The 18,676-nt window shown below is 46.1% G+C and overlaps 3 protein-coding genes across 3 annotated transcripts; 1 reads left to right on the top strand and 2 right to left on the bottom strand.

Moving 5' to 3' along the window:
* Positions 1 to 8,391: 8,391 nt before the first annotated feature.
* Positions 8,392 to 8,709, bottom strand: CTRU02_210371 (uncharacterized protein; the record flags this gene model as incomplete). Its single annotated transcript, XM_036733522.1, has 1 exon — positions 8,392 to 8,709. One exon carries the CDS (start codon positions 8,707 to 8,709, stop codon positions 8,392 to 8,394), a length of 318 nt encoding a protein of 105 aa, XP_036574730.1.
* Positions 8,710 to 13,685: 4,976 nt separating this feature from the next.
* CTRU02_210370 (major facilitator superfamily transporter) lies at positions 13,686 to 15,553 on the bottom strand (the record flags this gene model as incomplete). Its single annotated transcript, XM_036733525.2, has 3 exons — positions 13,686 to 14,762; positions 14,839 to 15,249; positions 15,341 to 15,553. The coding sequence occupies 3 exons, from the start codon at positions 15,551 to 15,553 to the stop codon at positions 13,686 to 13,688; spliced, it is 1,701 nt and encodes a 566-aa protein (XP_036574733.2).
* A 2,195-nt stretch (positions 15,554 to 17,748) lies between these two features.
* On the top strand, positions 17,749 to 18,660 carry CTRU02_210369 (indole-diterpene biosynthesis protein; the record flags this gene model as incomplete). Its single annotated transcript, XM_036733526.1, has 1 exon — positions 17,749 to 18,660. One exon carries the CDS (start codon positions 17,749 to 17,751, stop codon positions 18,658 to 18,660), a length of 912 nt encoding a protein of 303 aa, XP_036574734.1.
* Between the last annotated feature and the right edge of the window lie 16 nt (positions 18,661 to 18,676).

Raw genomic sequence — 18,676 nt, 5'->3', positions numbered from 1 at the left:
TTGCCCTCAAAAATTTCTAGAATGAAACAAAAAAGCGAACAATACAAGTTACCCTCTGAAGTAGACGATAGACTACGCGAATTACCGCCTGTGCTTCCGATTACCGTCGACTTCGACATAAACTTCATTCTATACAGAAATCAACTTCTGAATAGGCGGTAATAGCAGCTGTACAAGGCGCTGCTCAAATCACGCGAGCGATGCGTAGGGTACGGCAGCTGTGACGATCTACAAGCCTGCGGTCGGCAAGGACAGTCTTGAGGGCGAGCAACTTTGTTAAGGAAGTTTCTAGAATGTAGACAAGATAATTGAGTTGGTCGAATTTATTGTCGCAGTCACTAACCAACATGTGAACTCACAAGCCGTGTGATCTTCTATCCTTGATAAGAGACGGTCGAGAGAAGATGAGAGACTTGCGTACCTTGAATATAACTGCCGATGCAGCAGGTGTAGGCCTACTTGAATGCTATTGAAGCTTGCCAGAGAAACCAAAATAGCTGGTATATATTGATCGTAGGCACCTAGATGGGTGGGCAAACGGACCAGATGGATGATGTGGAGTGCATGCGTGGCTTGCCTTTGCCCAACAGGCCAACTTCAGATACTTCTTGCGTCCTGAGCAGATCTGGAAGGGTTTTACATAGGTAAGGTGGGTGGCGTTAGATTGTTCGTGTCGGGTTTTGGTTATAGCATCAGTGATCGCGGCCAGCAAACTGAGAAGATGGGTATTATGGTTTTCGGAGCGAAGCGTGCGGTATCTGTTGTCAATCAACGCGTAAGCATCTACTCCAGGGAGGGGAGAGGACAGTTCAGTTTCGGTTACAGAATTATGATGGCAACGAACCCTGGCTCTGCCTTAGCAGCTTTCAGACAGCAAAGTAACGATAGTATCTTCCTCAGCGGCAAGCATATGGCTTCGGCACAGAGTCCTGGTCAAGACGGGGTAGTGGACGTTTCCAGACGCTTTCTTTCAAAGAGGTCTTTGGTAATGTGTCGGAACATAATGTGGATTAGAGTTCATGTTGGTGTCAATGTCACTCAGGGGCCGCCGTCTTAAGGGTGGTGTCGGTACGCTGTTTGTTGTCAGAGGAAACAGAACAAATCGGCATCTTGAGAGGCAGGGCTTTTTGGGTCAAGGTCCAAGGCGCCGTTGATGAAAATGCAACGGAGAAGTCAAGATGGCGTGGCATCCAGAGCAAAGGGTGGACCTACTATCGCTCTCGTGGCAGACGGCAAAAGAGATGTTGCATTGCAGGGTTCGACGGGTCGCCAAGGACCTGCTCCATGGCAAATATGAAAGACCACTTTTTTTTTTTTTTTTTTTTGAAGTTCGATGTGCACTTTGTGAAGCTAGTCATGTTCGCGCTCGTGTTTGTGACGGATTAAAGTGAGCTACTGACACGTTGGCACCTGAAAACTATTGTCATCCCCGCAAAGACTCCGCCCCAACCTCCTTCACCATCATAACTCTACATTCCCCCCGAAGTAAGCGCCACCTCCTCTTGCACATCCAACCTTAGCGTGGATCAGAGAGCCTGGACTCTGTTGAATTCTATGCGCAGAAGAGATGACCGAATGTCAACTCCACTCGCTTCCTCAACGTTCGAGAACCCAGCCATCGATGTCACACTTCGAATGATGTTGCGAGCATTGTCGTCGTTGCCAAAGACCAAGTGTAGCGATTTTATGGCTAAGAATCCAGTTAATCATGCATAAAATGCAAGACAGCTAGGCCGAAATACTCATAGCTGCCTATCTTTACTCATACACAGATGCAGACGTCACAGACTATACAACGTGACCTAGCAGCATATGCTGCGTTTCACCACATCTTAGGCGGCATGGCAAGGGAGGAGAGGGGGATCGACTATGGCGATATTCACTCTCAGCACACCGCCAGTTGAATGAAGCTTGTGCGCTGTGATGAAGCGGTGGTTCCGTTCCGGGTACACTGGCTCTGATTTCCCTTTGTTTGTTAGATCTTCCTGAAAACTTTTTATTTATTAAAGCTAGCCCTTCTAGTTCCTTAAAGAGGAGACTCTTGAGAGAGTTTTCAAGATTGGGATCGCATGGCTAGCAATTTTCTCAAAATACGAGAACAAGGGAGGTCTATGAATGTGGTTTGAACAGCACCCACACTTGTAAGATCGTTATAGTTGTTGAAGTCTCAGAATATTAGGTCCGACCTGACCGAGCTCGTTTGCCTCATGGATATGAGAGCTCTGGATGATACCGGGGGACATGGAGCACCATACAACGCACAGTCTTCTGCCAGAGACTGTAGCCCAGTAATAAACTTACGATGATGAACGATTTGGAGGTTAAACCACATGAAGATGCGGTTTAGGCGGCCGGTTGCCTAAAGCCTACATGAAGAATGAAGGCAAATGTCAAAAAAGAAGTTAACATGTATTTTCCAGTAATGCAATAAGGAAAAGAGTTAATATGGGTACTTTTATATTTACCTTTTCTCTGCGATATTACCAAATAGGCGCCGAACCTGGTTGTCCCCATGACCCCAGTCATCGGTTAAGAAGTCTAAGACGACTGCATCGCCTAACACTACGTCTATTCCTTAGAGCTCCACTAACGATACCTATTATGCCACTATTTAGCACCATCAGGTCTTATCATTACTGGTTACAGAACCAGCGAGATCCCTGTTATGCTAATTTCTAGAGTATCAAGAGTGGTGCATGGCCCTAACAATCTGGTCTCAAACACGATGTAGACAGAGAAGTGAATTTCGGAGCGTCCGGAGCGCCCGAAGCATCCGAACTTACGAACGTTTAATAGTTGGGACGGGACGAGAGCCAAGGATATCGGGTTTTCCGTGGGTCTTCGGCTACACGCTAGCAAATAGATACTTCTAATGCGGGTGTTTGGAGAGTGTCAGCTGGTCAGGCTAGATATTTCTTAGTGTATGTGTTTTTGCCTTTGCCTGCTCGCTAGAAACAGGTCTTAATATTGAAAATTGTCTAGCGAAAAGTTTGTTTAGCCCTGCCTTTATTTTTGTCTTTTTTTTTATGGACTTTGCCTCTCCTTTCGGTTTCGATTTCGGATCCGATTTCGGCTTCGTTATCTGCTCTGCGTCAATCTTGGATACCACCACGTATTTTTCTGGCTTAGCCAGGGAAGGTATTCTAGGCATCATTATAGAAAGACTTAAAAGAGCCCATATATTAAGGTAAAGTAACTCAAGCACTCTTAGGGTGTAGGAGTCTAATTCTTATCCGTACACTAATGTACAAATTGGCATATTAGGGACATAGTGGAGCTTATGACTAAGAGGTGGATTTTATTACCATTTCTAGAAGGTGTGGAAAAACACAGCGGCCCCAGTTAGAAAAAGCAGCTGTTGGGTTATAATTTTACATGTGGGCCCAGTGTATGGACCCAAGGGCTTAGCAAAAGTGTAATTTTTTGAAGCGCTACTCTGCAGCGCTGCTGTTAATGCAACTCGTCTAACTGTGAAAATCGCTTGACGAATCAAAACAGCGCACACTCTTTTATCAGCCAATCAATCTCGAGGATACGGTTGCTCTAACAGCAGCAGTGTTCCTGACTCGGGGTTACAGAAGTCTGTAACCTAGCGAGAATATCCAAGTTGGAAGATGTAATCAATAGATGGAGTGCCAAGGGACACTCTGGAGCTTAATTGATTACGGTAACTATTCTTTCCGAATGAGCACAATGACAGCACTATGAGGGATTCGACATCAGTTGAAGATTATAAATGCCGTGTAAATCTTCTCCGGAATCACACTCGTTCTATGTCTTCACCAAATCTCCATTCGAGTGATCTTACTTTTGTTCTTCAGCTGATAAACTAGCATCCTTACGCTAGCAAACATGCATATTCCAAGCCTACTAGCTATTATTGCTACCCTCAGCATTGGGTAAATTTGACAAGCTGCCTTAGACAACCCTGTATTAATTTTGTTTTAGCGCCGATGCTGCCTATCATTGCAGATGTCACAATGAGGCTACAACAAAAAGCTGCTGTTCAAAACTAGGCTACACCGCTATGAGACTCAATGATAGACTGATTTACGTAAGTTTCTCTGCGGAATCGTGATGTGCAAGTATAACTAAAGCGAACAGTGCTATGCCAACAATCTGGCTGGAGTGCTTCCTCAATCTTACCCTATGAAAACGTGTTGTGGAGGTGACCAAGGTCTCGCCGGCTGTATCTAGGGTTTGGTCTTGTCGGATAGTATTTGGAGGTGGCTGGCTATGCATATGGCGGTCTCATTAGCGAAAGACGTCTAGAGAATAAACAATTTAGAGTGAGCCTTATCAGCGCACCAGAAAAAGCTCCACTATATCCTTCTCTATTTTCTTTCATAGGCTTCTTTCTCGCCTATTTCATTTTCGCGTTGCCTGTGTTATTCTCCTGGAAGATCACTGTGCCTCCAAGGAACTTAGCAAGCGGCGGTTCGAAAGTTTGCTTCAAACCCCTAGACTTGCGATTAATTGACAGTTTGGCGGCAACATTGTTCACGTATGGAATACCCAACTAATTGACCTGTCTCTTTTGTTGACTGAACCGTGCCACGACATACTACGTGGATATTTAATATGCCTTTTGCATTATAGACACATCTCACAAACCGCTTCTCATCGTCAGCTGCTTAATCCAATTCTAGAGCAACCCTTGTCTCCAGGCTTAAGACTTGGAACCGAGTCCGTAAGACAGAAGCCTCGCCTTCTTTTGTCCTAGGTTAGGAACACGGTTCAAAGCCCAGCGTCTTAGTTGGACAGATGCGCAATCTGTAAGATTACGTTATCGGCCACATTAACGCCGCGGGGATTCAGCGTCTCTGACGGGACCCTTGAGAGAAGCCGCAGAAAAAACACAGCCCCCAGAGGCTATGGAAGATTCCGTCTAGGCTGTAGATAAATAGCTCGGCGATGCGCAATCTCTCTCTGCTAAGTCTCTCCCTCCTCCTTGTGTAAATTCTAACGCAGTGCGGCATGCCAGGCAAAGTTTCGCGATGATTACAACTACCTAGACAGACGTCAATCAAGCTGCAAACCCCCGCGCTGCGTTGACCGGCGCCCTTGCGTAAGGAAAATGACACGGCTAGTATCCCTGCACCACCGACGCATCGCTGGCGACTTCTTTCTCATCTTTATTTAATTCTCCTTGACTTCTGCGTACTAGGCGACATTTACGTAGGGCTTTACTCTCTCGCATTCCTGTGATCCTGATCCTGGCACAACAGGGGAAACTCAATAAGCCAGTCGGAGAAGTGTTGGACTGTGCGGACTGTATCCCGAGCGGCGGCTCAGACGATGTTGCCCAAAGCGGGCCGGTAGTACCTTGGAAGTAGGTGTGGGGCTATTTGGATCTCATGAGTCACGTTCACAGATCACCAAGTCGCTGGAGGGAGACGCCAGGATCCCTCTCCAGGCGTTTGAGACTGACAGAGGAGGCCGTGGGCTTGAGTCAAAATCTGTTATAGGTCTCGGCTGCCACGGAGGTATTGCTGTGACGAGTGTAAACCGGTTCAAGCTGCTGGTCATCGGCAGAGAGTCGCACAGCCAGTTCTAAGCAATCTCAAATCGTCAGGTCTGGATCTATCTCCACCGGAGTAGACCGGGATGCTGTTATGGTTATTATCGTCGCGAGCACGTCAATATTAACAAACTACAAGGGCAACACCATTGTCGAAGTGTGAGCACTAGCGTTTATCCCAACAACTAAGATGGAATGGTGCACAATAGGTGCAGACAATATCAGGGTTTATTGTGCCAGCTATAATTCATGATCTACATTGCTATTGATGTTGCAGATTGGCAGCAGTAATTAAACGGTCCTGGAGATCATGGGAATGGGGGGCTCTGTAAGCCCGAAGTTGAGCAGGGTACTTCCCCACGGGGACAGTAACAGCACTGTGGATACCGCTCAACCCAAGCTACGTATGATTATCATGTACACTGACTCATTGGTGCCTGTATCTGCAAGGTACCTGACCGCCTGTCTGTCTATAAGACTGATGAGGTCTACTCAAAACAACAACAATATTTGCCTACTCAGGCGAGAACAGGTGGATGTTGAAGTTGTCACTGGCCGGGGCAGATACAGGGAGGAAATGGGGCGCAGGTAAGGGAGCATCTAGGAGTACTTCTTAGGCCCGAAGGACGCTTCTTACTGCCTTCTCCTCCAAGGGGAGGAGGAAGAGGGGGAGCACAGCATAATCAGCTACTATAAAGAAAACAAGCAGGTCATAAATGGGACTAATACAACGGAAGTGCTATGGCAGGACAAGGTAGTATATGATTATGTTATGGATAACAAAGGTTAGGCTTTCTTTAGGCCCCATTGTATTCAATAATAGCGACTGGCCTGATTGTAAGTTGATTATCAATGCCGCTATTCGTTTCGAAGCTCAAGTGGAAACTCCTCAAGGGCTATATTTGTTATATAAGTTTCTTTTAGGTGTTTGAGAGTTACAGTATATACGTATTTGTGTTGTAAACCTTTTCTAAGCTGTAATTCCCGTCGCGATTACACTAGCTAGTACAAGCACCAGGGTGTGTCTTGAGACTCGGCCTATCAACATATCATGTCCCAGTTCCAGTTAGTAACATGAAGAGTTGTTGGTACCGTCGATGCTCTTGCCATCGCACTTGATGCTGTTAAAGTTGAGTTGTTAAACTTGGTCCATACGCTCTTGGCGACCTTGGTCCCCTGCCACGTATAAACCGAGTCGTTCAAGGAAAACGCATCGACATCTATGCCTCGCGTGCGCTAGAGGCAGCGGCCTGCGCTACCACCCTTCGCGAGAATAGAACACACCGATGACTGTCATTTCACACCTAAGCAATGCTTATAGGAAATTAGTGTTTTGGTGCTAGAGACTAGCTTGCGTTGTCCAGGTCTGCCCGTCTCTATCTTTGGTGCCGTTTGCGCAAACAGTAATTTTATCCTCCTGGCTACAACAGAGTCGACATGCTATCTACGGAGGTATAGCTTAGCTTTGCTTGCGTTAGGTCTTAACCATATGCGCTTTATTTGATTATTGGCGATATTTCATCACCTGGTATCATAGGTTGAGACCGGAGGATGGAGGCGGCCATTTACAGGAAATCCCCCTCATCAGTAGACACACTGGGTCAATACAGGTAAAGATTTGGCCTGACGGGAGAGTGGTTGCTGAGGTTTCCGCCCGGCAAGACGGATTCATCGTGAGCGCCTAGTCCGCCTCGGCGTCAGCTGTCACGCTATCGCCCATCAAAGAACTGATTTGCATCAATGATAGGGGGATTCCCTACTTGAGGTACTTTGCACGTACATAGGTGTTCTGGAATACTGTCCAAGAACCACCCGTGTTTATACAAAAATGAGCAAACAGCCTACCCTCACTAATACGCCCGGTATCAAGGGCTACGCCGGTGTTAGCTGTGAGTCTACGTTCAGTGACTTATATTCGTATGCGTGAAACCACGGATATTGCCCAAAGGATGTTTGCAACAGTCTCCAGCCTACGTCTACAGTACCTTTTGTTTCTCTTTTAACGTCAGATTCTTGCGTCAGTGGTTCCGGGTTCGCTGACTTCTACAGCCTGTGCGAGTTTTGCTATAATTATGATAACTGTCGCTTCAATCATTATACTTGTTATCACAATTTCGTTCTCAACTTTCTGAGGCCTACGGATATGTTCGATGCCGCATTTGCGCCAGGAAACAATTACAGGCTTTACATGGTTATTTGCTCACGCAGCTTCGCCCGGCTGTACGTCTCCGGACAAGATTCCCAATGATAGATACGACCCAACTACTAGCACATATACCTTAATTATCTTGGAGAACATGTGTGGTGTATAAGTGATGCACCTTGTAACTAAGATCGCCTAACACAATCCATATGAACTGCTGAAATCGCTGAGCGAGCGCTCTCTATTCTGAATATTAAGCTTGTCGGATTCAAAGATGAATTTGACATATCTTTAAATAGTAAGGTAGTTTAGCTTACTAAATCAATGTCTAAGACGGTATTTGTTCCTAGCATCTTAAGTTTAAATACAATCATCTTCATAGTACTTAAATAAAACTTTTACATTATTTAACACGGTTCGTAGGCTTTGAGATTAGTAAAATATAGATTTAAGATAGGATTACTCATGAACATAATTAACAGTTACTTCACATTATACATTAATAAAACTTATGTTGCTTACTTACTAAATCTCCTAATGGATTGTGCTAGATTTGGCTATATTTTAAAAATTGGCTTAGACTATACTAACATAGTGGGCTTATCTCTTGAAGGCAAGCAAACAATTTACCCACAGTTTAAAGACCTAATCAATATAAAGGATTATTCTCCTTACTTATTATTCTAACTTATCTGCATTTCCTTGCGTTCTCTGCGATGAGTCATAACTAACAGACAAAACAGCCTTTCCAACCTGGCGACCCACAAGCTACAAAACCCCTCTCCAACTTTGTCGTATATTCTCTATATGAATCCGAGCGACAAAAGGCAAAGACGGTTCGGGCACGCCCTCCGTAGTCCCTGCAGGTTACGATACGTCCGTTCCAGAGTCCTTTTGGACCCAAATGTAAGTCAGCCTTCCTATTAAGAGCCGCCCATTGGGCGTCTCCTGGTGTGGCGCCGTCGAAACCCTGACAAATTGCGTTTGTCTGAGCAGCAACGCTAATAGTTTGAAGTGTCAATGCAGCCGCAATGTAGAGCTTCATCTTGTTATAGTATAGAGTTAAGACAAGTCGAGGTTTGCCTACTATTGTTAGCAGGCGGATTGGAGTGTTTTGGTGTTGAACCTACTGTTTACGGTGTCGGGGTTGTTAAGAGAATGGTGAAAGAAAACGAAAACTGTTGATAAAGACTCTTCCAAAGATTTAAGACTATCACCTATATAGTTTTGTGTGGAAGATATAGTTATAAGAGTAAGTTTCCATGGTCTAAGGCATAATCTATTTAGCTTTACAGCAATGGGGCTCCTCCTTCACACGCCTGCGCCAACGGAGTCTGAGAGGCTCATCTAACAAACTATCTATCTTCCTAAGTCTTTCTAAGGGGTAAGTTTAAGCTAATAGAAATTGCTCGAGTATTATTTACTTATCTCTCAGAGTGACTAGCTACTCTGATCTTATGGTATGTATGACTGGTGTGTTGCGTCTGCCGCTGTCTCAGAATTATTAATGAAGGTTTATGAAGCCCTATCAATCTCAGCCTAGACTTAATCTAATAGAAAATATATTTAGAACCCGTCTCTAATTAGGTTACAAGTTTCTAATAAGCTTTCGTATAGGCAAATTTGATAAATACCAAGTAGATTTTTATAATGTTGCAGTAGGAAAGGGAAATCTTTGACTTGAATGAGTTCTCGAGATACTATAGAGTGCTGTGATATTTGCTTGTTTGTTCTGTTTACCTTTAGTGGGATTTCCTCTTCATGAACGGGAACTGGTCAGAAACATGGCAACTTATGCAAATACTGCCAATGCCCACAAGCCGGTTTCAGATCCACCCACCTCTTGTGGTGACTGAGCACAGTGCGGACAGCATCAGCTCTGATCAAACCGGTTTGTAATCTCTCTGTGAATTAGCAGATCGAGGGACGCTTGAGACTACGGTCGCTAGAGCGAAGTACGTACGTGAACACGCGGCCAAGGTGTGGCACGGCGGAACCGGATGTCTACAGCCATCGTGACGTCTTTTTCTCTAAAGCTGAGCTGATATCTAAGTGCTGCTGATTCACCTCCAGGCATCTCCTGTTTTGATGATGGAATTTTCCATGTTGACATAGCTTCTTAGTACAATTTGCATACTTAGATTGTTTAGAAAATAGATGTATGGTGAATCTCAGCCCCTGATTTAACGAGAAAAACAGACATCATAGCTCGGATTAACGGCCATTGACGAAAGCCCTTATGGCCCAGCCAGAATCGATAGGGCAGGCACTCTCTAAAGCTGTCTAAAGAAATTTCTCATCAGAAATTGGCCTGAATTCCCTCAATATGTATTTTTACGACCATAAATGGCAGTTGCCACGACAATTTGCGAAGACACATCAACCCTTAACCCCTGTCGACTCCTCGACAGAGACGATTAGCTTGTTCTGGCCGCTGTGGTAGCCCAGGTAGATAGCGGAGGCTGGAAAACATGTTACAAGGGGCTAGATGCTACGTAAAGAAGCTGATCGGAATGACCATGGGCTCATACATCTGCAGTGGCTCGGCTTGCTTGATGGGAATGCTTACGGAAGTTTTCTTCATATGAGAGCACACGATATTCTAGACATTCAAACTCAACTACAAATGACAATCAGTCCAGCGGCTCTAATGGTTAACGGGAAAGGCATGATTTTGCCTTTGATGGTTGTTTTTACGGTGTGCTTAATACGGCTTTCGACGAGTCTTCAGTACCTAAGTCTCTAGGTTGAGAATCGAATGTCATATGAAGCAACTCGATATGATTCAATGCACTAATACATCATGTTTCCACCCTCATAGTGGTTCTCATTCTCTACTGGAACTGGGGTGGATACAACTACTTATAAAATAGTAGCCCCAAAGAAATTCGGTATGATCACTTGGGTAGGGATTATGCGAGAAAAACAAGACCTAGATGTGATTGCATTGTTGGATGATTGTCTGTGATGTTAACCCCTAGAGATGTGGAAAGGAGGCTACCTAAGCCAGGCGGGTGACAAGAATCCCCACATTCATACAGCCATCAGTTTCGGTGACAATACCTCCAATTACCTCAGCTCACGGCGTAGTAAGTCCTGAGTGTTGATGAGTTTATTGTACTAGACTATAAAGTGCGGACTCTTTTGTCACGCGCAAGCTAGGGTATGTGGGCTTTTACTCCGTGTCGGCTCTGTGGAGCGGGACATATATGTGGGACATATGCCCTTAACACAGGGAGTCTTGATCCTGCCACACAGCCTCATTTACACGCGATGTGACCTTAGCTATCCTTCTTGGGAAATCCTTCCCGCTTAGGTCATGGACTTCAGCTAGTCCCATGTTTCGCAGAACTTCCGAAAGAAGTTATCCTTCATTTTGAGTAACTTTCTCCGCCTATACCTACATACACGAGGTTATCCTCCCCAGTCAACTATAGCAAATCACAACTCAGAAATGAGACGTATTTGCGTACGGGGAAAGATTACTGGAAATAGTATTTCAGCCAGTTATCAGTCCACCTGTTATTATAAAGTCAGCTTCGGCAGACACAATTGCAGCGCTTTCGAACACGATGTCACCAGCAGTTCCTTGAAAAACGACCCATTGCCATGACCAATTGCAACGCCATGTTCGCTGCTAAGATTATCTCAATTGCAGGATTTGCGACGTTGGCTCTTGCCAGTCCCATAATGTCGCCTCGAGATGGAGAGCTTCGCGCTCGCGATGGCAATATCAAGCTCTGCAAGGACTCCAACTTTTCAAATTGCCAGCAGTTCTTCTTCAGCTCCTATGTTTGCAGTCAGTACTTTATTCGATTTCCTATCGTTCTCCGCGCCTGTATCATTGCATGTTGTCGGTTTTATCGCTGATACTGACCTCCTCTGCTTGCTCTTAGCTGCAGTACCGGCAGACTGGAATGACGTTGTTAGCTCGATTGACACACAGAACCATCAATGTTTCTTCTATAGGTACGTTTCTATTCGTCTGGTAGTTTCTTGTTGACAGATGTCCTAATTGGCATGGTGTTTCGCTAGGGATGAGGCGTGTTCTGGGAAGGTTTATAGCCTTTGGGGTCCGTATCCTTTGGTTCCTGCCGACTTCAACGATGTCCTAAGCTCTTACTACTGCTGGGCCTGAGTCACAATTCACTATTACGTATGCGGGGAAAAAACTTTTGTTTCAATGGTGGCATCTTTGTACGAATGTGTAACCGTTCAACAGCTTCAATGACAATTACCATTTCTTACTTCAACTGGTTAAGGCCCTGAAAGTTTTCGCCGCTGGCAGTGCCACAGGCTGTATAGAATTCCTTTGTGCGTTTGTAAGCTTTTATGAACTCGGCTGATATTATATATCCATGGAAAACTGTAGCCCCTTTCAATTAATGTTCTTATTTCCCCTATACCAGCCCGACGAAACTAAGATTTCTTGTTATCAAATCCATACTGCCTTTATGTGGGGAATGATTTGAGAAGGCTTTTGCCGCCATTGAACTTGACAGTCTTGTAATCTTGTTCCCTCCTCCGAAAGACTCTCTACATCTCTGAGGAGTCAATACGGCGGTGTGATGCCCAAAAGCTTTTGCTTTTGAGTTGTTGGATAGTTGAATATGATGCCTTGTTTCGAGAAAACCTCTCAGATAACTCACAAACATCAAGCAATTTTTTGGCCTAAGATTCAACGCAGGTAATCATATTAGTTCTTAATGTTCCTTTACCTATCTACGTTTCATAATATATGGTTGAATCAAGCATTAATTTGATAAGCTGCAATGGAAAAAATCCATAAGAATAGCTGGGGATAATGATAACCTAAAAATTAAGATATGTTGGATCATGTAAAGTCGGCTTCCTTCCGGAATAGACTATAAAGGTTGATTTAAGGCGTTGGTAATATAAACAGAGAGTAATAGAGATCACCAGCACATTTGCCTATTATTTATTTGATTCTGTCCAGCACATGCTTGTTTCGTATGAATATCGGCGATGTAGGGATTGTAATTGCAGTTAAAAATATCACGTGGCCCTGTACGCTTTTACCAAACTGTCTTGTAGCAAAACTATTGGATATTGCATAGATTATAGACACGAGCGATAGTAGCGGATAAAGGTTTTTAGAATGTAGCTTCAAAAGGTAGATCTTAAATAAGTTACGGAAGTTGTGTCTTCTGAATAAAAGGAAGGAAGTTAGGCTACGAGGTAGTGGATAACGCTATAGAAAGTGGATCAATTTCTATCTCGGAAAGAATTATAAATAATGAAATGGTATTGAAGATCAAAATAAAAAGAAAAGAACCGTTTATACCTTCCCAGCTTCTGGGCGACGTCTAGAGGTAGAAGACGTCTCGTAGTATGCGGACGCAATGCTACAGGTATCTCAAGCCATCTACATCAGTGTTACGGCCAGCTATCTGACAGTAGGGTTCTGCTAACAGAAGGTGCAGTAAGAGACTAACACTGGTTCGTAGAGGTCGTTCTGGTAGATCGTAGGGTTAGGGTAAGGTGATCAGTCTTACACTATGGTAACGAGGTTCTTAGTATTCACAATACTGAGAGGTAAGCTGAAAGTCATTCGAGGATGAATCACAAGTTGATTGCTGAAGAACTATCTAGAGGGCTTGAGCAGGTACTCAAGTCCTGGTCTATATAGGAGTCTATCTACACGTATTGTCTGTAGTCGTTGGAGATCATATTGATCGAACATGATCCGTTGGCCCCCAACTCTTCTTGGATCATTCTGACCTAGAATGATTCATCACGTGACTTGTTCCGTTCTATAGTTCTTCCGTTCCGAGAGGTTACCTTTTGTTCCCGTGGCCCTGCATACAAAGTCCTGTCATAACCGCCCAACCGAGTGGGTCCTGTTAGGTGTATCTAACGGGTCGTAACAATCAGAGAGGCCCGATATGTTAAACAGTTATCATATGGGTGTGACAGACGGGTATGGGTATATTTTCGTTAATACATGTACTAAAAACAACATGCTGCTCTGACATCCTTGCCAACAAATACAATTTGTTCTCAAACTTGCGCGGTCGCGTCACTTTTCACAGACGGAACATTTGACTTTCTGTTGATCGCCCCATGGAGTGAAAATCTGGACTGAAGCGTCTTATCCATGCTGTGCTTGCGAATCACCAAGCTGGTCAGAAAGCCAAAAACAGCAGTCGCTGTCATAACCCAGAACACCCCACGAAAGCCCCTCAGGTAAGCCGACATCGCCCCGACCCGTAACGGATCCTCAGAGGCCATGGCGGCCAACTCGAGTGCGAACGCCTCAGCATTGTAGGCGATCTTCTCCGGCAAACTAAGCTCCCGAAGGCGATTTGCCATGACATTCTGAAAAGTAGTACCTCCGACAGCAACGCCGACGCTCATGCCAAGCGTGCGCATGAAGGCATACATGCACGCGGCGCGACCGCAGTCTTCGACGCGGCTGATGGCCTGAGTGGCGACATTGACGCTCGTCAGCACCATACCATTTCCGATGCCGAAGACAGCCAAGTAAGTAGCCCACAGCGCGGTCGTTGTGTTCTCATCCATCAACAAAAGCAAGCCGCAGCCTACCGAAGTGATGGCCCAACCGGACCAGACGGCCCAGCGGAAACGGCCGAGACGAGAAGTCAACACAGAGACGACAATCGAACCGGGAAGGAGAAGGCAAGTCACTGGTAGGAGGTCGATGCCTGACTGGGTGGGCGTTACAGAGCGGATAGAGGTGAAGTAGAATGGAATGTAGTACAGGCCGCAGAAGAGGAGGAAGCCCTGACAAAAGGCGCAAAGGTAGCCAGCCACCGCGGACCAGGAGTAGAAGAGAGAAGGGCGCAAGAAGGGCTCTACCGCGCCATATCTCTCCCAGAACAGAGAAGCAATTACGGCAACGACACCGACAACGATGGGTGCAATTGTCGCTGCGGAGGACCAGGCGAACTGAACGCCGGCCCAAGAGATGCCGATGAGAAAGCTGGTCATGCCGCCGATGAAGAGAAGGCTGCCTACCGCGTCGATTCGGAGAAGCTTGGAGATAAGCGAAGTTTTCTCCGTGGACAGGCGGACAAAGAGCGGCACCATGATGAAGCCGAGAGCGCAAAAGGGAAACTATTAAGCGGGAAGTGATGTCAGAAAAATTGAGGGAACCCACGTCGACGGGTCAAAAAAGAGAATCATTACTCACATTGATATAGAAGCACCACCTCCATGTTGCGCGTTGCCCAAACAGCCCGCCAATCAAAGGACCCAGTACGCTCCCAAGAGCCCAGGCGCCGAGCACGAAAGTGAAATACTTGGGCCTCAATCTCAGTGGGACAATGTCCGCGAAGATGATCTGACCCATAGTGATGATGCCGCCGCCACCAATGCCCTGCAGCGACCGTCCGGCCAGCATGGCAGTGAAGTCATGGGCAATGGGGGCGCAGATCAGGGTACCGAGGGTGAAGAAGAAAAGGGAGACAAGAAGGAGCTCTTTGCGACCGAAAATATCGGAGAGGGCACCGATCAAAGGCTGGAAGACGGCACAACTTAGAAGGTATGAGGTGCCGGCCCAGAAAGCGTCGGTGGCGGATCCGTCTAGGTCGTGAGCCAGCTCCTAGAGAACACGGTCCGTATTAGTTTGCTGCTCCAGAGAGTGTTGATGCGAAGGATATGTGTGAAAGAAAAGCAAAGCAAGGGTGACCTACAGGTAGCACCGGGACTAATATGGTGGCATCCAAAGCCACCATGAGAGAGATGATGGATATGGTGGCCATAACTGCATATTCTGCTCGACCTGGTGTCCATTCCGGCTCTGGTACTTGTGTCTGATCTACGTTCAGGGTCGGTGCAGAGGAAACAGGTAGTGAGACGACATAGTCTGTCGACGCCGTAGTTGATTTGCATGGGGAATCTGACATGATGAGACCGGTTTGAAAAAGATGGGTGATCAGGCTGAAGGTGAATTTCGGTGATAGTATCAAGATCACGAGAAGCCAGATTCACAAACTTGAGTGGAGATTTATAAACAAATTGAGGGTAGGGCTGCAATATGTGCAACGTTGGTCCATGATATATCGATAAATCTCTCAGATGATCAACCATGAGAAGGATCGACAATACCTTTCAGATGTTGTCAATCTCCATATCTAGGCCAACGTGGCTAATGGTGGCTCAGACCCTAACAGAATCCCATGATAGCCCAGACTGCCGATCCACAAACTGACGAGAACGGTCTCGGCCACATGGCCTTTTGAGCCACAAGAGATCCGCTTCTCTTAGCGTCCCTACAATGGTCTTTTTCGCCATGGGTTTGCAGATGAGAGCAGACGGGAGTTGACTACCGGAGCCTAAATCACTAGCTCTAGCGGCCGGCTCGCGCCTGGCCGGAAGTTAAAGCAGCATGTCTCGGGTCTTGAAGAGTTGAGGCTGAAACAGACTCGGCTAAGAACCAGGGGAGACCTCATCATGCATCCGTGAAATGAAAATGCAATTCTAGATTCAGGAGGCGATTCCGCTTAAATTCACATGTGATTTCCCTGTTGCCCAATACCTGTAGACTAACAAAGGCAAAACAGGGAGTAGAAGTCGTGTACGTGCTCTCCCCGAACAATGGGAACCAACTTTGTCACTGATCTAGCTTTGCTTCCAGCGCCGCGTGGGCGAGACAAAATATCGCTCATACGATGTGGTACTTTACCGTATAGTCACAGAATTCGGGAGACTGATCTCCATTTTTTTCCCTTCCACAAGAGCTCTCAAACGAGTAAATCATCCTGAATCCGACCATAGTGAAAGTGCGTGCATACAAGATACTTTTGTCCCGGAAGCGGTACTAAGAAGAGATCGAGTGGGTAGATTATACGCACTACAATATGAATATGCTATCCGAGAACTTAGAGGAAGACGCCATCTTCACTAACAGCGAACATCTACAACACATTGCAGACTTGGAAGAATAACAAAACTGGGGCAGGTCAATGCTGGGGTTGGATTGGCCAGATTACCCGAGTGATACAGGTACAATGCAAGCCACAAATGGACCCATATTTTTCCAAATTCCGCAAGAGAAAAGATCACACATTCGTTATTGATTGGCTACAAGTCCACGTATTATGTTTCTGTGGCGCAACAGTCCTCGACGAGATAGATACACTGAAAGCAACGCCCTGGTTCATGTGTTGGCGTTGTACTCCGAAAGAGATCGCCGGTACCCTCTGCAGGCCCAAACGTGAAAGGAAGGGGTGTACTTCAAACAATGAGATAAGGTAGGATGCGGTTAGTTTCATCTGCTAAAGATTTTTGGCGTCACAAGAACTTACGAATAAGGTTCCCCGCCATGCTGTTCCTGTCATAAACAATAGACGGCTCGAACAATGTAAGACAACCTTTGCTGTACATTAGACAAGTCATTCCCAAGCCCCTCAGCCCCTAGATACTAGTGGATAGATAGAGAACCGAGCAGACAACCGTCGCAATCCCTTCCGAGCCCCTTCCCCCCCTCTCAAACTAGCTTGCTTCTGTCGGGGCTAGCAGAGCCTCATTATATGCCTAGCTAACAACCTATGCGAAGAACATGCTTTTACTACTACGTGGTTCCCATGGCAGCCGTCTATTGGGTAGAGTACGAGTGGCTGCAGTCTTTGTTGGTCGACCAAAGCTGAGCTGAGTTTTCTACTAACTGCCATCCTTAGGATAAGCGTAGGCGCCACGTCTCTGCACCCAGTTGGCGTCCTGCGTGGCTGACCCGGGTCCAGGTTCTCGGGATCGTTAGAGTCAGTCCCTGGAAGTCAGTGCTCCCGTGCTATCTTCAGCGCAATATGTTGATATTGACTGTTGAGGGCCATCGTGGGCTGGAAGTGGTGGCGATGCCCCTTTTGCTGTTCACCGTTATCTTTACTTTTGCTCTGGCCTTAGCGATTTGGTTTCAAGTTTGACTTAAAAGGTCATGGTAACCCTTCCTCTGAGTCTTGCTTCTCTCTTGAGGAATATCGAACACGCAGACTTTTAAGTCAAGGATATCCAACAGAAAAGACTTTTTTACATTTTGTCTAAACCTGTCATATACTGTTCTCCCATTTAAATTTTATAAACTTTACAAGTCAAACTCATCAACATGAGTAAATCTTCAATGCGTCGGGCACTGCCAGGCTTCAAAGCCCTCGCGCCATCGATATATTATCAAGAAGCTTCACAACCCTCCTCATCAGCTTCCTCCACCTCCTCTATGGACAGCACTAGTGCAGAAAGCCCCGGTCTCATTCTTCTCACCTCATGGACTGGTGCAGACCCAAGGCACATTGCCAAGTACACAAAACGATATAATGAGGTGTATCCAGATACCCCTATCATGATCATCACGACAGTGATACATGATCTTATCATCCGCTCTACCAAAGAAAAGATTGCGGCGCTAAAGCCGGCTATCGAGTTCCTTCGGAGACATAATACCGCCCAGTCCAAGCAGCCTGCAATTCTCCTGCATGCATTTTCGGAGGGGGGTTCGAACAAGGCCGTCTGCCTTGCCCAGGCATATCTATCTGCCACAGGCTGTCGACTACCCATAGGTGCCTATGTTTTCGATAGCACGCCCGGCAAGCCTCGTTTCAAGTCCAATGTCGCCGCCTTCAAGCGGTCATTGCCCGCAAATAAAGCCGTTCGTGCCATAGGGCTCCCGGCTGGCACTGTAGTATTGGGCATAGTTTACGGAACAATCACTGTGTTCATGGGGGCCGAGAACAATGTCATCTCAAAGACACGAAAGGCGCTGAACGATGAGACACTGTGGGACGTCAAAGACGCACCACGGACGTATGTATTTTCTGAGGCGGATGACCTCATTGCGTGGGAGGACGTCAATGATCATGCTCGGGAGAGTGATGAGCTTCTGGGGCTCCAGAGCATGGTGGTTCGGTTCAAAGGGAGCGGGCACTGTAATCACGCTCGGGAGGATGAGGAGAAGTATTGGACTGCTATACTAGACACTTGGGAGGCGCGTGAAGCGCGGAAAACGCAGAAAGTAGCTTAAATATCAGGCTTAAATT

The sequence above is a fragment of the Colletotrichum truncatum genome, assembly GCF_014235925.2.
Source record: "Colletotrichum truncatum strain CMES1059 chromosome Unknown Contig_0006, whole genome shotgun sequence".
Classification (NCBI taxonomy): Eukaryota; Fungi; Ascomycota; class Sordariomycetes; order Glomerellales; family Glomerellaceae; genus Colletotrichum; species Colletotrichum truncatum.
The sequence above is the reverse complement of the archived record's forward strand: the minus strand, read 5'-3'. Positions and strand labels throughout refer to the sequence as shown.